The sequence below is a fragment of the Ictidomys tridecemlineatus genome, chromosome 3, assembly GCF_052094955.1.
Source record: "Ictidomys tridecemlineatus isolate mIctTri1 chromosome 3, mIctTri1.hap1, whole genome shotgun sequence".
Classification (NCBI taxonomy): domain Eukaryota; kingdom Metazoa; phylum Chordata; class Mammalia; order Rodentia; family Sciuridae; genus Ictidomys; species Ictidomys tridecemlineatus.
In genome coordinates this window covers 61543929-61566801 of record NC_135479.1, presented here as the reverse complement: position 1 = coordinate 61566801, position 22873 = coordinate 61543929, and the positions used below count along the sequence as shown (strand labels likewise).

At 56.9% G+C, this 22873-nt stretch overlaps 2 protein-coding genes across 4 annotated transcripts in view; one reads left to right on the top strand and one right to left on the bottom strand.

Moving 5' to 3' along the window:
• The window catches only part of Fam83g (family with sequence similarity 83 member G), a 30423-nt gene extending 9089 nt beyond the window's left edge, over positions 1–21334 (top strand). Inside the window, exons 3-6 of the mRNA XM_005341498.4 lie at positions 4516–4683; positions 12085–12209; positions 12869–14138; positions 18544–21334. Coding sequence (XP_005341555.1) covers positions 4516–4683; positions 12085–12209; positions 12869–14138; positions 18544–18912 — 1932 coding nt within the window. The 3' untranslated portion in view covers positions 18913–21334. The remainder of the gene's footprint in view (positions 1–4515; positions 4684–12084; positions 12210–12868; positions 14139–18543) is intronic.
• The window catches only part of Slc5a10 (solute carrier family 5 member 10), a 55203-nt gene that overhangs the window by 25601 nt on the left and 6729 nt on the right, over positions 1–22873 (bottom strand). For all 3 annotated transcript variants that reach the window (XM_078042976.1, XM_078042977.1, XM_078042978.1), the window contains exons 5-8: positions 20951–21056; positions 20607–20687; positions 18994–19199; positions 14700–14835 (exon numbers count right to left, since the gene is read on the bottom strand). In XM_078042976.1, the coding sequence (XP_077899102.1) occupies positions 14700–14835; positions 18994–19199; positions 20607–20687; positions 20951–21056 (529 nt within the window). The remainder of the gene's footprint in view (positions 1–14699; positions 14836–18993; positions 19200–20606; positions 20688–20950; positions 21057–22873) is intronic.

The window sequence follows — 22873 nt, the reverse complement described above, 5'->3', positions numbered from 1 at the left end:
TATGTGAGTCTTGTTTTTCCATTCTTTTGCATATCAAGCAATTTTCAAGTGAATAGCAGACATGATAGATTTATGTTGTGGGCTGCTGGTGTTTATTTATTCCTTTTTAATATTTTGATGCTTTGTTCTAGAGATAGCTGGTGTGTTTTCGGGGCTCTCCTTGTTGGGTTCTCCCTGGGATCCCTGTGCCACGCTGCCTGATGGCTCTGGCTTCATAGTTCTGTCTGAATTTTTTTTTTTATTGCTAAAGCAGGAGGGTAAAGTCAGTCTCTGTTGTTCTGTCATGGCTGGGAGTGGAAGTTGTATCTCAGGTCTTGATGGCCATTTCCCTTACCTTTAAGACTGTGCGACAGTGTTGTCATTCCCATGAGCAGCTGCAACTACGTATCAGTCCCTGTTTCCCGGGCTTGCAGCTGGCCTGGAGAGAAGCAGGAGACAGGGTGGTGGGGGGTGATAATCCCTGGCCTGTGCACCCCTCAGGGTTCTGTGGTTCTGGCTGTTGGGAGGAGGAGGGGCTGAGTGGAGCTGCTGCTTGCTGGTCCAGCGCCGGGCTGTCCACCCATCCATCCGTATGCACTTCCTCACCCCGGTGTCTTTGTGCATGGGGATTGTTACTGTCCCCTTGAGAACTAAGGCACTTGCCTGATGTTACAGCTTCTCAGGAGGAGCTAGGATGGGAGTCAGGTGGTCCCGAGGCCATCCATCATCACAGCAGATGATTGCAAACCCAGACTCTGTCCCATCTCCTGCACTTCCCAAGTGGGGGAAAATGACTTGTCTGCAGTTGTGCACTGAGTTGAGACCCCTCCAGGATTCCAGGCTCTGGGGAGGACTGGGATGTGTCTCTCCCCTTCCCCTCTGGAGCACTTTGCCTTCTCAGGATTCTTCAAGGCCTGGGAGGGTAAGGCAGGTGGGGCTGTTCCCGAGGGCTTGCCAGGTACAGGAAATTCTCTTCCTCGACTCCTATCTCAGGTTCCAGGCCTTGGGGAGACTCCATCGCTGTGTATCTCCAGAAATGCACCAGGGATCCGAGCTGAAGCCAGACAGGCTGGAGTGAGGACTGGGGAGCCAGGCAGGAGGAGCACTTGGGTTGGGTTTCGAAGGATGGATGGGAATTGTCCCGACTGAGACAAAAATCAGCAAGTGGCCGGCCCACAAGGAGACAGTCTGTATGGAGTGCCAGTGGCTTGAGGCAGGACAACTTGGGGAGAGGGACTGGTGGGGTCAGAGCCCCCCAGGAGAGGTGCTGCTGCAGGCGCTGGGCTCGTGCACCCGTGGTTTCCAGCTGTTTCTGGCCAGCCAGCCTCACCCTGCTCTCCTGGGATGGACGGGTGCTTTCCAGGAGACCTGTTCCACTCACTCTGTAGAGTGGAGTCTGTGGTCAAAGGGAGGCTAGAAAACAGTTGTTGTGGGTGCCGGGAGTCACAGACTGGTGTCGGCGCCTGGTGGGGCCTTTGGGGGTGCAGGGAGGTGGGTGGCCACTGGCACTTCCTGTCGCAGGCCCATGGGTGGGGCGAGATGTGCCAGCCAAGCCTAGACAGGCTGTGCCAGGCTGTGGGCAGGGCACAAGGGCAGAGAAAGGTGGGGTCCTTCCAAGACATCAGAGAGGAACATCCTGGGCATCTTGTCTCTGTTCTACCGATGAGGAAACCGAGGCCTAGGGAGGGGGCTGCTCATTCACTGCCCCAACCAGAGCACCAACGCTGGGCCTGCTCTCCCTTTTGCGGGGGGCTCTGTCTGGGGTTGTGGAAGGTGACTGGTGCTCTCCTCTGCGGGGAGGGTCTTCAGACTGGTGAGAACTTAGGGGTGAGCCAGGCCCATGCTCCTATTAGGCAGATGGGGAAACCGAGGGACCAGGAGGGGCTGTGGGCCCAGGAGCCACTGAGTCTCCTTCTCACTTGATCAAAGCTTTCTGAGACCTGCCTCAGGCCATGTCCCGTGTTGGGCTCTGCCCTTGATGAGCTCTGTGTCACAAGTGAGCTGGGCCATCCCAACAGATCATTAGGCAGGGGAACGAATGCCACCATCCCTCGGTTTCCTCATCTGCAAAACCGAGAAAAGAACTGCTGCCTGCGGTGTTTTTTGTGAAGACCCAAGGAGCCAGTTGCGGTTGGTTTTCAAGGTCAGATGGTAAACCTTCAAGCCAGGCGAGGGCTGGGGACTGGCAGAGGGTGGGAACCCAGGGCCTCAGTTGCCGACCCTGGTCCCAGCTTTCCCATCTATAAAATGGGAAGGCATGGTATGTCTCAGGGACCTCTAGGAAACCTTGGTGGCCTGACCAGGGACAGGTCAAGCTGAGAGGGTTGCTGGGAGCACCAGACACCCCGTCCCAATTCTAGCAATATCCCAGAGCCCAGGGAGCCATGTGGCTGACTGGCCCTGTCACCACCGTCTGCTAGAACCTGTTACAAGCCCTCCTTTGACCACGAGGCACAGAGCCTAATGCTGCCCTGGGGAGAGCCAGCCCCCAGCCATGGACCTGTGGGGGATCCCCGTTGGGGGGCAGGCCCCAACAGAGCCAGCCTCCAGCACATACACCCTGCAGCAGGGACGTTCTTGGCTAAGGACAGCATGGGGGAACTGCACGTGGCACAGGTCCTGTTGGGGCACGTCTCCCCCGCCCAAGCCCAGGGCTAGTACCCATCCGCCAAGGTGCGCAGGGCCTGGAACCTGCCCTGACCCATCTAGGGGTGGGAGGGGGCTGGTGTGCCTCTGGGGAGAGGCATATTGGCTGTGCCCCATCAGGCCCCTTTCCAGGGCAGCACGTGAGGCCATTTGCCTGCCCAGGAGCGGCTCGTTCAAGGGCGTCATGGGGCTACAATCCCCGGTAAGGAGCTGCCTGCTGCCGTCCTGCCCCCAACCTCAGGGTATCAATACCCTCATCTGGTGGTAAAATCCGAGGTCATCAGAGCCACTCAGCGGACACGATGTCTCCTCTGCCCTCTTATCTACCTCCTCCCAAGCAATCTCTGTCTTTTCTTGAATGCCTCCTGGGTTGGGGAGCTCACTACCTCTCAAGATACCTGCTTAGCCCTGGGCAGCTCTGGGGGGCAGAAAGCACTTCCTCATCTGGTGCTCCCACATGCCTCTCTTTGGCTTGTACCTGCCAGTCTCAGCCTCTGTGTTGACTGTACCCAAATAGCCCTTCAGACTTGGAGATGGTTACATTGATGAGAAAACTGGGTGCCCAGAGGAGTTAAGGGTCTTGATCAGGGTCACACAGCAAGTTCATATCAGGGTAGGCATGGAACCCTTCTCTGTGCAGGAGTTTGGGCTTTGGTGCCAGATGAGCAATGGGTGTAGCAGGGGCCTGAGGCCCAGGAGGAGCCCAGATGGGCCTGCAGGGGCCAGCCTGGTGAGCTCACTGTGGGTGTGCAGGCACGTCCCTGGCAGGCTGCAGGCTGCCTCCCATCACCTGCATGGACAGAGCCTAGTGGAGGGAGACCTCCAGGTCACTCTTATGGCAGGGGTAGGGTGAGTTTGGCTCCCCAGCAGGCCTGAGTGAGTTCTAGCTTGACTCCCCAGCTTGCTGTGTGGCCTAGGGCACGTTCCTGGCCTCTCTGTGTAAGGTTCTGGGCAGTTCTCAGACTCAGGATAGTGGGGCCATCCTGGAAGGGTGGGAGGAGCAGGCAGCCTAGGGAGCTGGACACCAGCGTGATTCAACAGTGACAGGCACAGGCCCTGGTCTGGCTGTTGGCCCATGCTGCCAGCCCTGTCCCCATGTCCGCTCTGTCCTGTGCCTTTACTCACCTGGCCTCCTGCCCAGGCTGGGGAAACTGAGGCCACCAATTGGCTAGGACAGGCGGAAGATCGGTAGATGCACTACCCGTGGTGGGGACGGATGTTGTCAGGTGACGAGAACGACTCCATGCTGGTCTGGTCTCTGTTCAGACCAGACAGGAGTGGTGGCAGGGGAGGCCTGCCAAAGTCTGCCCCAGCTCGGGACACGGGGAGCACCAGGTGAGGGCCACCCCAGCTGCTGTCCTCCTCCCCAGCTCTCTGGTTCATCTCAGTGTCACCAGATATTGGGAAGAGGCAGGGCCTAGCAGGTCCTGACCTGGGCATGAGACCAGGAGTGGACCAACACAGAGTCCCTGGGCTGAGCCCCTAGTCTCTCTGGGTCCTCCTGAGTGCTGGTCCGAGCATGTGCCAGGGGTAAAGAAGGAGGTGCCCTGGGGGACCACTGGGGCACGCACAGACCGATGCTTCCCACTCCCCTCTCCGCGCTCCTCACTGTGGGTCAGCTGAGCCATTTTCCGTGGTTTCATCGAACAGAAAGGGCAGGTGCGTGGTATGGGCTCTGTTTCCTGCTGTCCTCATGGAGTCCAGCCCAAGGCCCCAACGAGGATCTCTGTGTTCTGAGCGTCCCGTCCTGCCCATCACCGTCCAGTCCTGTTCCTGTGGCTTCTGGGCCAGCGTGTGCCTCCGCAAGACGGGGGTGATCTGCCAAGGCCCCGTCTACACTGCTGGGTTCTTTGGCAGACCCGGTCTCTCTCTCTCTGTCTCTGCTCCCAGGTGATAGCTGTGGTCATGGACATGTTTACCGACGTGGACATCTTCAAAGACCTGCTGGACGCTGGCTTCAAGAGGAAGGTGGCTGTGTACATCATTGTGGATGAGAGCAATGTCAAGTACTTCCTGCACATGTGTGAGCGGGCCCGCATGCACCTGGGACACCTCAAGGTGAGCTGGCTCTCCATCTGCCCAGGTGGCTGGAGGGTGAGGATCATTCAGCCAACACACACTTGGAGCACCTTCCTGTTGCGGAGGAGTCCAGTAGGTGCACGCTGAGTTCAAGCACCTAGAGCCTGTGGCCCAAAGCAGTCGCCTAGCTTGAATGGCCAAGGGACAAGAGAGTACCTCCAACAGGTAAACGCTGACTAAGTGCCTACCAAGCAGGTGCTGATGCTCACGTCAGGTATCCTATCACGTTAATATTCCACAGCAGCCTGTGCCACATCTGTGACCTTAGGCAGCTCATGGCTCCATCTAGAGAGCTCGGACAATAGGCAGCTCTTTCTTAGGCTAAATGCAAGTCTGTCTCAGTTGCTAAATGCAACTCTGCAAGGTCAGAGTTGAAATGGATTTGAGGTGCATGAGCACAGTAGAACAGATGTTGGGGTTGGGAGAGATGATGGAACAGAGGTGGAGAAGAGAGGACCCCCCCACACACACAGAATCGAGAAGTGGGGCTCAGGTTCTCAGCATTGCTTCGCTGTGTGTCCTTGAGCTAGTTGCTTCCCCCTTCTGGGCTCCTGATTCGGCAGAAGGGCAGATGAGATGGTGTGGCTGGGCTCTTCTACTCAGGTACCCTGGCATTTGCTGCTACCTTTCTGGGGGGTAAAGGAGAGTCCTTCTTCCATCTAATCAATGCTTGACACCTACTGTATGTAGAATGTTTCTCTGAGTACAGATCAGCATGCCTAGAAACAGTCACTGCTTCTGTAGCCTTCGATGTGTGTCAGGCCCCAAATGGGGTGCTTCTTTTGTGTTAGCTTATTTAATCCCCCTGATAACCCAGTGGGATTGGTCTGTGTTGTTCCCATTTGGCACATGAGGTAACAGTCCTGTGCCTAGGTGCCACTGCTGCTAAGCTAGAGATCAGGGGCTTGGGGAGGGGGCTAGCCCCAGGCTCATACCAACCTCTGAGGGTCCCACCTCTCAGAGCTTCAGGCCTGTGATTGGAGCCCAGATAGATGCAGGAGGGTGGGCCGCGCCGGGTGGTTGCCCAGGAGCCGGGCACCAGGCTTGTAATTTGCCGGCAACTGTCAAAGCCCCCCACCCCCACCCCAAGCCGAGTTCTTTCAAGTGGGTGTGAGTTCTCTGCTTCGAGTCTCTAATTTCAGGAATCTTTTTCGTGTGGTCTCTCTGGTAGGCTGACCCTCAGCCCCACGCCTGCCCGCTGTGTAATTTAGTGCCGTGATTCCACTCTGGTGGCATATAGCTCCTGCCAGAGTCCCAGCGTGGAAAAAGAGAGTTTGGGAACTGGGCCGCACAGGCTCCAGCCCTGTGGGCAGCACCTGTCTGTCCAGCCCTTCCTGCACCCCGGGAAGAGACCCTGGCAGAGCCACATGCCCACATGCACCTGCGCCATGCCGAGTGATTGCTTCACACCCGTCGTCACTCAGCTCGCTCATCCCTGGTGTGAGAGGCAGGTACAGCTGTGGCCGCCAGATGGGACCCTGATGCACAACTGGCCATGGGGGGAGGCTCGGGGCCCCGCCCTGAGCTGAGAAGCCCTCACTGCCCCTGTTCTGAACTCTCTGGGAGTGAGCGGTGAGGGTGGCTGTGAGGTCACGGGAGTCTGGAGAGCTGGAGCTACAAGGGGTCAGTGGCCATCTGGACCGGGCTCCCACAGATGAGGAAACTGAGGGAGGCCAGAGACATTCTGCCAGGTGGGTTGACCCAAAAGCCAGTAGAGAGACATCGGCTCTGTCAAGGAGAGTAGAGCAACACCCTGGTGCACACATGGTCTCCCGACCACCGTGTGTGGCTCTAGTCTCTGGGCCTCTAGTCTCTGGGCCTCCAGTGCCTCATGGCTGTGACAGTGCTTCCCAGAGTTACTTGAGGATGGAACTGAAGGACGGTAGTGGTTCCAGCACTTAGAGTTGAGAACAGTTATGCAGCTGTTGGCAATAACAATAAATTACAAACCCCAGGCCCTCGGCTTGGGCATGAGTCCCTCCCCGCCCCATGCACCATAGGCCTGTCGGCGGGCCCCCTGACCACTCAGGGCAGGGGAGGGGCAGCTCACACAGCTGTTCCTGGGCTTCTTCCCCTATCCCACCCCCCGTTTGGCTGTCTCCCTCTCTGGGAAGGCGGCAGGGTTGACAGGGTGGACCTACCCAGGAGCCACACACCTTCATGAGAAAGTGTGAGCCTGGCTTCCTCATTCTCGCCTCTAAGCTGCCCCCTCTGCAGCCCTGGGCATGTGGCCAGAGGCTCCTGTGGGCCCAGCCCTGGCCAGGTGTCACCTTGTTGAGGTCCTGCCTGCCCAGCTTCCTCCCTGCCCGCCGGCTGGCTGGGCCCAGACCTGTCTCGGGATACTTCCTTTGCCGGTAATCCCTGGGCCCGCCCTCAGCCGCTTGCTGCCCTGGCCCAGCTCTGCACCGACCTGCCCTGAGTTCTGTGGGGCCCAGAGAGCAGGTTGTGCCTGGGGTGGGGGGGTCATATTAGTGACTGTGGGGTATCTGGAGGGACAGTAAGAGCCACGTCTGAGCCTTACTTTGCTGTCTTTGGGGACAGGCAGGATCCTTCCGATCAGACCCCAGCTGTGGTCTGAGTGCCGAGAGGCTTCCATTTCCATCTGTCTTGAGATTCACCCTCACTTCCTTCCTTCCTCCTGAGCTATGAGCTTGTAGGAGTACATTCTGGGAATGGCCGCCATGAATGCTCAGGCTGACCCGCTCCTGGTCTCCCAAATGTGAGCAATACGTAAAGCCCCTACCCAGACATCCCGAGCACCCTAGCCTGCTGCTAGGGGGATGACCCTTCCATATTTCAAATGGAGAACAGACCTGGGGAAGAAGGCCAGCCTGTCCCCCAGCTTCCTTGCCTCTTCCAGGATCACAAGACCAGACCCATGACTAGGCCCCATTTAGGGGTGCTGTTGGGTGCGGAGGGGTGCCCCAGAGCCAGTGGGTGCCAGATTGGGCCTTGAGGCTCGTGGCCTACACAGACCGGGTACTGTGAGAGGCCCAGATGCTTTGCTTTGTGTAGCCAAACAGGAAAAACCAGCAGCCACTGGGGCGAAGGCTGGACCCATTTCTACTCAACAGAGAAATGTCAGCCGATGACCGTGGGAAGGCCTGACGCCAGGCTCAGCTGTAGTGCAGGTCCCTCACTGGACAGGCCTGCCTGCCTCTCCTGGGCTGGAGGAGGGGTAGGGGAGGCCCTCAGATGCAGCCTGGTCAGCATGGAAAGCAGGTCACGGAGCCCGATGTGGGAGGCGGGCCGGGACCCCCTGCTCCCTTCCCTCTTGGGTACATCTGCTTTCTCTGGCCCAGGCCTGGATCTGTGATGGATCCAGGGTAGAGGGAGGGGTCTTAAATAGGAGGTGAAGGGGTAGGGGTCTGCCCTGCTGAGGGCAATGTGCAGAGACATAGTTTACGGTCACAGATCATTTGGCATCTAGGGGTAGAGGCCAAGGATGTTGTTAGTGCCCAGACCTTTCCCCCTGAGAATTTTCCTCACCCACATTTTTGAGAATTTTCCTCAGCTGAGGCTGAGTAGCCCTGGTCTAGAAGACCCAGGTGCCCTCAGATAAGGGCTTGGAGCTAAACTGGCTCAGCCCTGTCCCATCCCTTCCATCCCCTGTCCCATGAAGATGGTCCACAAAAGACTTCCCGTAGCCACATTATAGAGTGAAACCTGTCCCTCAGTGGAGACAGTAGCTCAGGTGTTCTGACTCCCCTGTCACATTGGATTCTGTCCTCGAGTTTCTGCACACTTGTTCCCTGTTCTCAGCCCAGGCCTGGTCGGGGCACATCAGTAGGCCTCCACTCCTCCTCTGACCCAGGATGCACAGGCCTCTTGCAGAGGACAGTCAGCTAAAGACCTATCCTCAATCCTCTGGTCTGGGCTGAACCCCGCCCACTGGGAGACTGTGGGAAAGTCGTTTCCTCTTCCTGAGTCCACCTGGCCAGCTGCCATTCCAGATGTTTTCTGGTCCCCTTTGTAAGTCACTCACTGCCCTGTACAGTTACAGCGTTTGTGCTACCTGGAGCTCATGGGTCCCTCGGTGAGAGCCAGACACTTTCTAGGACCCCTACACGTGGCTTTGCAGAGGAGAAATCAGGTGTGGAGAGGCCTTGTTGGTAGCAGGACTGGCTCCCGCATCTGACCAGAGCTCAAGAGTGCCCAGACCCACCCTGCTCAGTTGGGTCACATGGTCTTATGAGCACAGGTGGCCTAGTGGTAGTTTCAGGGTAATGGGCTGCAATTTGCCCCCATATGCACTTGGGGAAGAAGCTGCCCTCTGAGAGCAGATGCTGTCTGACTATCTTCCACTCCCCTGCCCTGCTCTGACTTGCCCTTGACCTTCTGAGGTTCCAGAGGCTCCAAGGATGTACCCAGGACACCCACTTGGGCCAGCCTGCCTGTCTTTCCATGCATCTGCCCATCTTATGCTGGGGGTATCCCGGAACCTCGGAGACAATGCAGCTTTGTGGAATCATCCGCCTCTGCTCACTCGAGTCTAGACACATGAGACGTGACTTCATCCAGGACAGGCCTCATGGGGTGGGGCCACCCAGGAACAGGCTGGGGACAGCCCATGAGGCAGAGGATGGGGGGTCCCTGCTGCAAGCCCCCACCTGCTGCCGAGCCCTAGAGTGAGATGAGCCTCTGAGTTTAGGGCCAACCCTTCAGTGTGCAGACAGGGAAACTAAAGACCAGAGAGGGCCAACAGCTTGCTTAGAGTCACACAGTGGGTCAGCAGCACAGCCAAGGTCTGCCTTATGTGGCAGTCACTCCTAGGATGTAAATGGTGACTTTCCGAGCCTCTCATCAGGACAAAGTTTTGCGGGGAGGGGTGGCACTGGTGAGAGGGGTGTAGAGGCTGGTGGCTGAGGACAGGGGTATGGCCCCAGCACACACCACTGGGCGTGGAAACCACGGGCGGCTGCAGAGCTGGGCTGTGGTTAGGCCCAGGTGACAGGAGAAGGCCTCTAAGGTCTTTATTCTGACCTCTCATCCCCAAGTGTGCTCTTGTGTTGGGTACAAAGTCACGAGTGCTAATTGTCCTGGGCCGTGGCCAGCTGTGCAGACAGGCAGCCTGCGGGGCGGGGGCCTAGGGAGCCTTCCCTGGGAACAGAGGCTTATCTGCCTTCTGGGTTGGGCCCAACAGCAAGACGATTGTTCACCCCACGGCTGGGTGAGCATTGCGTGAGGACCCACCCAGGGGCCCATTCCTGTCATTTCCTCTGTGGATATGCTTGGGGCTGCCTCAGCCAGAGGGGGGTGGGACACGGAAAGGAGCCCTGGAGCAGGGGACAGTGGTGGATGGTCCTCTCCCTCTTTCAGGTCCTCCTCCCTCGCCTGCAACAGCCCCCCCTTCTCTACCTGCTGTCTCCACACTCGTCTCTTACATTCTCTCCTCTAGAAGAGCCAGAACGGTTCTTGACATGTGGTACTTTTTGCTCTAAATCCTTCCATGGCTCCCTACTGCCCCTCAGCTTCAGGCTCAGCCTGCCGTGCAGGCTCCCTCACCCCACCATTCCTCCCTGAGGTACTCCTTTGAGCCAGGCCTTTGGAAGTCCCTCTGCCTGGAAGGCTTCGCCCTTCTCCCACCCTGACCCATGCCGTCTCTCCTGGGAGCCTCCCCCAGGTCACTCCCGGGGTTCCTCATCCTGAGCGCTCCCGATTGTTGCTGTGTTTACTCATCTGCTTCCCCCAGAGCAGGATCCTTGCCACTGTCATCTCTGTCCACCCCTGGGGGCCTTAGCAGGGGTCAATGAACAGTCGAACCTGTGGGCAGTTAATAAGCTTGGCCTTGGAGTGGATAAGGGGACAGGTAGATAAGTCACCGCTCAGTCTGACGAAGAATGTGTCACTGCCTGATGCCCCAGGCTGGTTGAGAACGAGACTCCCCATTGTAGGAGGTGTTCAGTCAGACCAGTCAGGATGCTCTTGAGGTGTCAGGATCCCTGAAACTTGTGTGTGGTGGTGCACATCTTTAAACCCAGCTCCTCAAGTGACTGAGGCAGGAGGATCCCACGTTCCAGGCCAGCAACTGACGAGTAATTATCTCAAAGCAAAAGTAAACAAAAAACAAACAAACAAAAAAAAGCAAAGGGCTTGGGCTGTAGCTCCAAGGTCGGGTGTCCCTGGGTGTGGTCCTTAGAGTGAATGGACAAACAGCCACACCAAGAACCCCAAGCCTCATCACAGGCCTCCTGAAATAGTCTCTGGGGACACCTGGAGGCCTTCATGCTAGCGCAATGCCCTGGTGAGGCTAGGACCCTATGGCCCCAGGTCCCCTGTCCACCTGGGGCTCCCTTCTGAATGCCCGTGGGCTGTCCCTAGATGCCTGGGTCTCAGCCAGGCTCACTGTGCACTTCCTGGGTCCACATGTGCAGCGCTGGCTGGAGGGACCTCTGACGGTTCCAGAGACCCCTCTCTGGGAAAAGAGACCCCTGACATGGCCAGGGACCAGGGACCAGAGAACCACCAGCAGCTATTTATCCAGCTCTGCTTCTCATGCCTGGGAGAGTCCTCTCTCTGGGTCTCCTTTCCCCTCCTGTGGTCCGCGAGCCTCGCTGACCTGCTTCTGAGCCCAGCCCTGCAAGCTTGGTGAACAATTGAATCTGTTTATTGAACCTGTCTGGGGTGCCAGGAGGTGTCCTAGCAATGGGGAAGTAGGAGAGTTTGCAGAGTCCTGCCCTCAGGAGCAGAACTCAGCAGGGACAGGCATGGCCGGTCACTCATCCGGAGGGACCATGGAGTTGTTAGAGTGGAAGACCCAGATTCCTCAGGGCCATCCATCCCCCTTCCTGCCCCTCACTCTCCTCCCTCCTCTCTCATCTGCACAGCCACTGCCGTCCATGGGACCTTTCCAAAATATCACCCTCCCATTTGATACCGTATGACATAGCTGGACACGGTGACGCACACCTGTAATCTCAGCTACAAGGTTGGGTGAGGCAGGAGGAGCCCGAGTTTGAGGCCAGCCTCAGCAACTTAGCAAGACCCTCAACAACTTATGAAACCTGTCTAAAAATAATAATAATAAGAATTTTTAAAAAATGCTCCAGTGGCTTCTGCGCACCACGTGGCATTTCTCAAACAGGCCTGGCCACTTAATTTCTATCCTGTTTGGTGCTGTTCTGTGACACTGGGGTCCAAAGCCCAACACCATCCTGGCTCAGACCCTTCATCACCAGTGTTGGGTCCTCTGTGTCCCCCCCTTTACCTGGACCCTGCAGTCTCAGACATACCAGCCCTTTCCCCACATCTCACCATCTCTTCTTTATCCTTGTCCCCTGCAACGCCCTCCCTGAGTCTTGGTCAGTCTCCTTCTCTACCTAGCCCCGGGAGCTCAGTGTGATGGTTGACTGATTCTGCCTCTCTGTTCCCCCAACACAGAATCTCAGGGTACGCAGCACTGGGGGAACTGAGTTCTTCACACGATCAGCCACCAAGTTCAAGGGCGCCCTGGCCCAGAAGTTCATGTTCGTGGATGGAGACCGGGCTGTGTGCGGCTCCTACAGGTGATTTCTCCATGGCCGCTGTGAGGAGTTGGCGCCTTTGGTTCCCAGCTGGTTTCTGCCCTTAATCCGGACACCCTGGTTATTCCGGTTCATTGGTCCTAAAACTGCTAAGGTGTATGCAGAGCTGGGCACACCTGGCTGCCTGTGTCTGGGGGCGGGCAAGGAGGCTTTTGTCCGAGGAGACGGTTGTTCCAACCTACAGTGTGAACCTGCCTGGAGGTGAGGTGGGGGCCAACCTGCCCCCTCCCAAGCCCACAGGATGGTCGTTCTGAGCGTCATCAGTGGGGACAGGTGCAACCTTAGGTACCATTAGACAGTATAGCAGGGCTGCTTACAGTCACTCCAGGGTTGGTGGTAGCTAAGACCCGTGATGGCACTAGCCACCGGGTCCTACTGGACATGAGTGTCTCAATGAATCCAGTAGCAGCCAGGACTCAGTTTCAACTCCACAGCTGTGCCCTGCCCTCTGGGCCCCACAGGCCATTTCTTAGTCCCAGAACCCTGCAGCCACCATCTGGTGAACACCAGCCAGGGGATTCACAGTGGACTCTTTGGATGTCCGTTGCAGCAGGGATCAGGAAGGCTCACTAGAATAGGGGTCTTGGGCCGGAGGGAAGTCCCTGCGCCTGACCAGAGCTGCCTGTGCCTCTGTGTTACAGTTTCACGTGGTCAGCTGCCAGGACAGACCGGAACGTGATCTCCGTGCTGTCTGGCCAGGTGGTGGAGATGTTTGACCGGCAGTTCCAGGAGCTGTACCTCATGTCTCAGAGCGTCAACCTCAAGGACATCCCCATGGAGAAGGAGCCGGAGCCAGAACCCATCGTGCTACCCTCTGTAGTCCCCCTGGTATCCACGGACACCGTGGCCAAGAAGCTCGTCAACCCCAAGTATGCGCTGGTCAAGGCCAAGAGCGCCGATGAGATTGCCAAGACCTCCTCCGAGAAAGAGGAGACGAAGCGACCCCCAGGGCTGCGGGGCCCCATGCTGGCTGAGCGGCCGGGGGATTTCCCTGAGCTGCTGCCACCTGTCCATCCGGGACTGCTCAACCTGGAGAAGGCCAATATGTTTGAATACCTGCCCACCTGGGTAGAGCCAGACCCAGAGCCTGGCAGTGACATCCTGGGCTACATCAACATTATCGACCCCAATATCTGGAACCCCCAGCCCAGTCAGATGAACCGCATCAAGATCCGGGACACCTCCCATGCCAGTACCCAGCACCAGCTGTGGAAACAGAGCCAGGAACGACGCCCCTCCCCAGAGCCCTGCCCACCCCCAGGGCCCAGTGACCCCCACGATGGGGTCCCAGCTGAGAATGGCCTTCCCCGGGGAGACCCCGAGCCTCAGCTCCCTGTGCCGAAGCCCCGGACAGTCCCCGTGGCAGACCTGCTTGCCCAGGAGGGCAGTGACGTGGACTGGGCTCTGGAGACCCCGAAAGAGGAGACACCTCCAAATGGGACGGACCTCAGGCTACCCAGGACGGTGGAGCCAAGCCATCCCCCACTCCAGCGGCAGCTGTCTGTGACCCAGGATGACCCCGATGGCATTGGGTCCGTGTTCCCCAATGGGCTGGATGGTGGGGAAGAAGAGGAAGACGATGATGACTACGTGACTCTCAGTGACCAGGACAGCCTCTCTGGCAGCTCCGGCCATGGCCCTGGACTCCGGCGGCCCTCTGTGGCCTCTTCCATGTCGGATGAATACTTCGAGGTGAGGGAGCGCTCAGTCCCTCTTCGAAGGCGCCACTCAGAGCAGATGGCCAATGGACCAGCCCAACCACCCCGCCGGCAGCTGAGCGTACCCCACATAACCCGAGGGACCTTTGGGGGACCCTTGGGTGGCTCCCCATGGCCACATGGTCGGGGGAGAGAAGAGGCAGATGCATCAAGGAAGATGCAGGCCCAGCGCTCTGCAGACAAGGCGGCACAGGTGGGTTGGGGTCCCTTGTCCCTGGACTCACAGGAGTCCCCTTTGCAAGTGACCTGAGAGCCACCATCCCTTGGGCTACTATGTTTCAGACTTGGAAGGCTGTCCTTGTTACAGACGGAAAAACTGCTGAATGGGCTGGGTGGGAACCACCCAGAGCCAATTGGCAGGCTGTTACTATGCTGGGGACTCTTGGTCTCAGGGTCCCGACAAAGCAACCTTGGGAAATGCACATGTCCACATCCAGAGGCCCGAACACTTGGAGTCGTAGTATCTTTCTGTTGCCTGTCAGGTGGATAGTTAAGTTCTCTAGTTTGCAGACAAGGGAATGGCAGAGCACAGAGTATAAAGGTCCCACAACCATACGTGGTCCTCATCTGGACCTTGTGCCAAGTCATCTGTGTCCGTCCCTTTGTGGCCCTGGGGACCACTCCCCGCCTCCTTCCATTCTGGGCAACAGCTCATGTACCACTCCTTTGCCTTTCCTTCTAGTCGCCTCTGTAGGACGAAGCCTCAGAACCCCGAGTGCCCTGCAGCCCTGGCTCAGCACCAGAGCCTTCCTACCTGGGAACAGTGCACGGCTGATCATGCCTGGCATGATCATCAGGCCCATGGGCAGCATCTTGAGGTAGCTGGCAAGGATGGAGCCCGCCTTGGCATGGTTCAGGTTGCGGGCAGATAGAGATCGCTGCACGATGACCTGGGGGCATGAGCAAGAGGGGTGAATCCCAGCCCTGGTGGGGGGGGGGTTTCCTGTGTTAGGGTCTCTCCCAGTGGGCCTCAGGGAGTGGCATGAGACAGGATGCCATCCCATTGGCCCCAGACCTGCCCTAGGTAACCCCGCAGTGCTGTCACTGCCAGCATCCCCCACTGGAACTCACCCTGGTTGGCCACGTGTCTCCTTGTTCCCAGGGACTCCATCTTCCCGTTTGTACAACAGGGAAGCGGTGGCTCCTGCCTGCTCTCCACCTCTGGCAATTGTCGGAGCTGGAGAAGACTGTGGCCTAATGGCATCAGGGTCACAGCCCACCACCCTCATCCCCTGGACCCTCATGAGAGTGGCTGGCCATTCATGCATGTACCAGGAGCAGACATTGGTGCCAATAGTATGTGCCACAGGCAGAGGTCAGGAATGCCAAGACCTGGGATTTAGGAAGCTTGCAGTTCCCTCCTGGAGAGTCTCAGAATCTGCCTGAGATAACCCGCTCCTCTGGGGGCCTTAAGCAAAATTTTTTTCCCCCCTTTTTCTCTGTAGGGCTAGGGATGGAACCCAGAGCCTCAAGCATTGCTAGGCAAGTGCTGTACTACTGAGCTATACCCCCAACCATGTAGACAAAGCCTAATAAGCCTCAGTTTCCAGATCTGCAGGATGGGAGAAGGAGGGAATCCTAATTCAGACTGATGAATTCCTCCTAGCTCCAATATTATGTTTTTACTTATTAAAAAAAAAAAAAAAAGTCCAGGCATGGTGGTACATGCCTGTAACTCCAGTGACTCTGGAGGCTGAGGCAAGAGGATTGTAAACTTAAGGCTAGCCTGGACACCTTGCAAGACCCTGTCTCAAAATAAAAAAAATAAGACAGGCATGGTGGTGCATGCCTGTAATCTCAGCGGCATGGGAGGCTGAGACAGGAGGATTTTGAGTTCAAAGCCAGTGAGGTGCTAAGCAACTCAATGAGACCCTGTCTCTAAAATACAAAAAAAGGACTGAGGATGTGGCTCAGTGGTTGAGTGTCTCTGAGTTCAATCCCTGACACTCACTCCCCCCAAAAAATAAGAGGGCTGGAGATATAACTCAGTGGTAGAATGCCTCCAGTCTGGTATAATCCCTAGCAATGTCAAAAAAGGAGAAGGGGGCTGGGGATGTAGCTTAGTGGTAGAGCACTTGCCTGCGATGGGTTCCATCCTTAGCACTGGGGGGAAAAAGAAAAAAATATGTATATGTGTGTATATTTATATTTTTATGTATATATATACATATATACATATTTTTTTTAAAGTGGACTCTCCGATAGTTTTTCATGTGTTCATAGGGTTGTACAACCTATAACTCTGAAATTTTTTTTCTGTGCTGTTCCACAGTTTAAATCTCCTCTGCTTTCTGCAACTCGGAAGCAGCTGTTATCTGTGATTTAAGCTTCTTTTCCAAGCATGCTCATTCAGTAGATGGTTCCCAGCATTGACCCCACAGGTGTACCTCTCCTGAGACATCCATTAGAGGAAAAGTGTGTGCAGGCTGCAAGGCAGCTGATTTCTGTCCTGCCTCTCTGCCAGATTGCTGTGACTTGGAACTAATTCTTCCCTCAGTTTCCCCATCTGGACAGTGAGGGTATCAGAGGAGGTTCTGTCTAGACTCTTCTCTCCTCTACTGTCTGTGACTGATTGCAAGAGCCCCGAGGCCTCAGTGTCATGCACATCTGTCATCTTTCATCATTGACACGACTCATTGTTTGTCTCCATTATTTCATCCTGTGCTCCAGGACAGGGGCTGTCGCCCCAGGTGGAGATGCTGAGGCTCAGTTTCCAGGAGCCACAGGGATGCCCCTGTGCGTGGCTCTTCCACCCCTGAGTGTCAGGGACAACGTGTGGACTGTCTGTGGTCTCAGTGGGGAAACTGCCTCATAGCACCTCTCACAAGGGACATCAAGTCCTAGCCTGGTCCTCCCTCCCTCCCCAGGATTGGCCTTTTCAGCTCCCTGACTCCATTTCTATTCTGCAAAATAGGTTACTGCTACCAATGCAGGGACTGCTGCAAGGACCAAGTGAGGTCACTGGTGTGGTCAGCAGAGCCTGTGCCTGGCTGGTCCAGGGCCTTTGGTAGATGTGAGTTCTCTTTCTCAGGATTTTTTTTAGCCTTTTCTTAGGGTGTGGCCACTAGCCAGTCATGGCTGACTACAGAGACTTGCAGTCCCTGTTAGGATTGGGGCTGTTGCTCCTGACCGAGGGGAAGATACTCTGGTTCATACCACAGCATCAGCAGGGGACAGTTTGGGGAGCTACCAGAGCTGGCAGGACCCTAAGAGTCATTCCCATCTGTGCACCATGTGTTCTGCCACTGAACCCAGACCAGGCCAGGTCTCTGCCTTCTGGCCCTTCTGCCTCATTTGCTGTTGGTTTTTGTCTCTGATCACAAAACTATCACCTCCTTAATGTGGATGAGGCTAGAAACAGTGAAAAGTTTGTAGAAGAAATGAAAAGCCCCCATGGACCCAGCATAGAGAACAGAGCATCGTCAGACCCCTGGGTCCGCAAAAATCCCCAGGGGCTAGTGTGGGGCCACCCAGAGACTGGGGAGCCTTGAGTCAGACCTGTGCCAGGGGCTGGACCAAGACCCCTCAGCCTCCAGGCAGACCCAGCCCAAGGGGAGGAAGACAGGGCGGCAAGGCTGAGGCCCTGCCCTGGACCCATCGGCTGACTGCTGCTCTGACCATCTGGGGCCTGTAAAGTCCCTCCTCTGCCTCCCTGGAGGACCCTTTTTGGGTCTTAGGCTCCTCTCGGAAGCCTGTGCCGTGCCAGGCCTTGCCACACGGAAGGAGATACAGGGACTCAGTCTGGCAGGGGTGCCCACACGCCCTGCTCGCCCCCCACTGCCATCTTTCCTCTAGTCCATTGCCCACCTGGGCTGGCCCTCAGTCTTCCCAGGGGAGCTGGGCAGACCATCTGCCATGGGCCACACGTTCCCTGGAAAGTCCAGGCATATTGCATAACTGATGTGGGCATCTGAGGGGTGTGGGGTTACAGATGGGGAAACTGAGGCCCAGCTTCTCAGGGCCTCTGTCACTTCCAAGTCTGTGTCACTTCCCACTGTTAGAACCCAGGGAGAGTCATTGGGAAGACACTGATGGAGCCCCTCTTGCTCAGGAGTCCCGGAAATTCACTCCACCCTCCACGTCTACCTCTGTGTCTGGGCCTCAGTGTTGTAGCCTGTGAATGGCCTGCCCGTCACACAGGGGAGGCAAGAGGTCCCCAGCTTGGGCTCTCAGGACAAGGCCCATGGCCTTCAGGACAAGCGGGCAGGGGCATCATCTGCTTCTACCCAGTGACAGGAAGTGGCTTTTCTGAGGTCACCTGCAGGGTTCATGATGGGGGGGGGGGGGGAACCAGAGTTGTCTTCTGCCCTCAACAGAAATTCAGGTCTCCAACAACCCCGTTCGGTGTTTTTAAACCTCATGCAGCCCTGTGCCCAGATTGACAAGGCTTGGTGGGGATGGTGAGGAAATATGGCAGGAGCTACAACCCCAAAGGCAGAATGATTCTGTGTCACAGATGAGGAAACTGAGACACACGAACTAGTTAAACCCAATGTGTTGAGTGGCCGAGCCAGAAATCTGTTCCTCCAGGTCTGGCCCACCCTGCGTGCCTGGCAAGGGTCCCTGCACGGTCCTTACTCTTTGTTTCTGTCTTCCAGGGCCAGCAATTCCACCGTGATGGCCCTGCCTCAAAGACCCCAGGAGGTCCCCGGTACCGCCCTGCTGCTGATGGCGCCCAGAGCTCTCCCAGGAAAGTGACCCTGGCCTCAGTAGGCCCCCAGCACTGGCAGCCCAAGGGCAGCCCGACAGCCCGCATACTGCCCGATCCCCGGAGCCCAAGGCCAACACGAAACACCCGCATCTTGGCTGATAGCAGAGCCACTGAGGAGCGTCCGAGTCCCTTTGGAATCCCATTTTCCAAACTGTCCCAGTCAAAGCACCTAAAAGCCAGGTCGGGGGGCAGCCAGTGGGCCTCGTCTGATTCTAAGCGGAGGGCCCAGGCACCTCGGGACCACAAGGACCCCTAGCAGCCCCGTCCGGGCTGGACCCACCAGAGCCTATGCTTGGAAGGCAGGAAGGCAGAGAGGGTGTGCGTGGCTGGCACTTGCCTGGTCGGTGCACCAGTACCAGGTGGCCATGATGGTCAGGCCGAAGGTCATCCCGGTCCATGGGAGGTCCCCTGTGTAGGGATCCCGGAACATGTGCATGGCATCTGTGCGTGGCAGGTGGCAGGTGGTATTGGCGATGGTCCTGGAGGGGATGGCCTGGGCATACGCTGCCTCCAGCTGCCCATATCCGCCGATCTGGTCGAAAGCTGGAAGGGTTGGGCAGGACAGGGACAGTTTGGTTGGGTGGCCCTGACTCCCCAGCTCCTGCTGCACTTCCTCATCTCACGAATAACATCCTAATGCATCAAACTGGAATTTTTTTCTACCTTGCCTTTCCTGGCATTTGGGAAGGTGTGGTGGGTAGAGGGTTTCAAAAAAAAAAAAAAAAAAGGTGAAATTAAATAACTATTTTATTTGTATTTAAGATAATACTATTAAATGAGCATTTTGCACATGGACACCACTGTGTCCACTTGGCCTGGTGGGAATCACTGCTGGTCTCCAGATGCCTGTGGGCCTCCGATAAGGGGTTCTCCACCAGGTTTTGAACTGCCCATTCAAGGAAGCAAAACATTTTTTTCTTGGCACTCAAAAGACTTTCCTGAGGCATCTAAAGTGTTAAATGTCCTGACCCAGGTTCCCAAAGGTTGTGATTTTAGTAGAGCCAAGAATGGTGGCAGTGATGTGGCTCCTCCAAGATCATGCAGCCTGCTGGGCAGGTGGGGCTCAAGCCAGGGGTCTCTCAAGTCCAGAGCAAATCTTTCCCCTCGTTGTTTCTGTCTACCTCGGGGTCAGGACTCCACATGGCCAAGCCCTGGCCTGTCTGTGGTTTGGCTATAGCTGTGGTCACTCCAATCCCATCCAGACTGGGCCTAGCTATCTGGGTCCCCCATGTGCAGTGAGGTTTGTGGATGTCGGGTCCATGGACTAAGAGGAGGAAGCCTGTCTCTGCCCCAAGCCCTGTTCCCCAGCAGATCATGGAAGAGGGAACCTGTTGCCTACACTAGAAGCCGGGCCAGGATCTGTGTTCAGGGGTCTATGCCAGTATCAAAGCAAAGGTACAGATGCTACACAAGGCTTAGAGTTTGCTCAACTGCAGGATCTCAGATTCTGAGTCTGGAAATCTTTAAAGGCTTTCATTCGCCCTCTGTGGGATCCTCCCGGCTCTGCTTGTGTACTTCAGGGACAGGGAGCTCACTACCTCCACCCTACCCCCCAGCCCCTGGCAGCCCTATAAGCTATTCCCAGACCCATGTCATCACTCTGTCTAAATGCTCCTCTCCCCTCCCCTGCCTCTAGCAGTAGGTAGCATCACCTTTCAGGATTCTGTACCTGATCTTAAACAATTGGAGGAGACGCCTGGGCAGTGTTGTGGTCTCCTAATTGCTGCCTCCACACCCTCCGGCAGCCCCACCTTGCTGTCACTCCTGAGCCAGGGCGGCACACGGCAGGCCCTGTGTTCTTGAGTCAGCTCCTGACCCGGCCCACAGCTGGTGACAGCTGGGCAGCGGGGCAGCCAGGAGAGGCCTGCAAGGGATGGTTGCCTAGCAGCGCGACCTCATTGGTCCTGTGGCAGCCCACCCCCCTCTATAGCCATGACCCCCAGCCCTTACCTTTGACCGCCAGGATGACAGCCCCCACCACCATGATGATGGTCTGCAGGGCATCTGTGTAGATCACAGTGGCCAGGCCCCCTGTGGGGAACAAGGTGACAGGAGGTGGGGTCCCTTGGCCTCAAAGGAGGCAACTTCTAGAGCTCCTGTTGGGGCAGCTGTTCCCAGATGTGCCCCCTACCCTTTCAGAGGTGGATGAGCAATAAAGCACCTGGTCCCACTCCATGGGGGGTCTCCCCACGGAGCCCACGGTGCTTCCTGTGTGTCTCCTGGCTCTGCCCAAGCCAGTGGTGGGCAGGCCCTCCCTTTAGGCCCCTGCCCTGACCCGGTCAGAGGAGCCATACCTGCAATGGTGTACAGAGCGGTAATGATAAGCGTGAGGATGGTGGAGAGGTAAAAGTTCCACCCCAGGCAGATGTGCACGAAGAGGGCCCCGGCGTACAGGTCGATCTGAGGAAGAGAGAGGTTTGGGGTAGAAGGTTACCAGGACTCGACGGTCAGAGCCCTGGCGCTGCACTGATGGGCCATGTGACCTGGGAAATGCCCTTTCTGGGCCTGGATGCCTCTTGGATGAGGGAGGGGAGACCCCTGTCCACCCGCCCGCATCCTGGGGCTGTTGTGAGGGTGGGAGGAAGAAGCGGCCTTGGCAGCTGTGAGCCATGTGCAGATGCACCAGGGATGTACTGTCATGAATAAAGTCCAGGGTGGCCAGTGCCCACCAGAAAGCATGGTGTTGTTGAATCTGGTCACTTCCCAACGGATACAAAAGAGCCCTCTCCCCTCGCTTCCTAGAGTGACTCTAACAAGGAAGAGTCCCAGAGGAATTCATGGGGAGGCTCATGAAGACTAGTGGGCCTCAGAAAACAGGTGCTGGGGGTGGGGGGGGAAGCAGAGTGGCTTATTGTCCACTCCCTCCCGTGAGGTTGGACCTGAAGCCAGAGTGCTTACAGGCATGTCACAGGCTAGGGCTGGTTACAGGTCTGGGCCTACAGCTGCGCTGTCCCAGACATTGGGCCACATGCGGGTAGGAGTCTCAGTCTGGGGTTAGGCAGCCTCGGTGCCAAAGTCAGTCTTACAGACCGTAATCCCATTGGGACCCGGGGCCAAATAATGGGCTTTACCCTGCCCCACCCCGTTGCCATTTTGTGTTGGCTCCATAAAGGGGGGATTTCCTGAAATATAGCGTTGGGACCCTGAGAAAACTGGGACAGGACTGTGGGTCACTGGAGCCCCCAGCTGTGTGGAACAAGTTTGCACAAGACTTGGTCCTAGAGCCCATGAGGCATGGACCCTAAGTCCTTTGATCTCCCCCAGAGCCTGGCCCAAGTTGGAGCAGCCAGCACTATCTTGAGCCAGGACCCAGGGACCAGAGCCCCTGGGACAGAGTCCAGGTAGGAACAAGGTGGACTCCAGAGCCCATGTTCCCTACACTGCTTCCTCTGGCTCCTCCTTGCTCCTGGAGAGTACAGCCATTTGGGCTTGTGGCTTTAGTGGTGTGCATAAGTGTGCATGTGAGGGGTGGTTCAGAGAGAGATTGGGGCGGGGGAGGTTGGCCTCCAGCCTGAGCCGAGAAGCCCAGAAATGCTAACTCTAACCCTTCCTTGAAAGACTCTTCAAGTCTTCATCCCATAGAATAAGGAGAAATTGAGACCCCAAGTCAGTAAAGGGACTTCCCAAAGCCAGACCCTGGGGCAGGAGGTCTCTGGAAAGCCCACTGCAGCAGACGGCCTGTCACTGCCCGGCTGCCCTACAGCTGCTGCCGAGGACCCCTCTGGACCCCACATCTCTGGAATGGAGCCCTAGTCTATGCACCTGGTCTCCAGGCCCTGTTCACACCAGACTCACCACCCAGCACTTTTGCTGACTCTGGCCTCAGCTCACTAGCCCCATCTGCCCTGGACTGTCCCAGTCTCTGCCTCTCATTTTCAAAACTCACCATCCCAGACCCACACCTCTGCCCCTGGTGGATAATCTGTTCTCCCTCCCTCCCTTCCTTCCATGGGAGCAGGCTTTGAAGAGCGCTGAGAGGTTGGGGAGGACCTTAGCTGAGTCCTCTCTGTAGGACCCTACATGAAGTAGGTCCCACAAGGGCACAACTCCCTGCAACCCCAAAAAGTCCCCTGGTGAGGACCTGCACACATCTATTCCTGCCCGACTCTTTGTTGCAACCCAAGCCCTCTTTGCTGAGGGTCCAACAAGCTTCTGCCTGGTAGAAGCTAAGACCCACAGGGCCCTGGGTCTGTGTTCCTGGTCTGCTATGTCCCAGC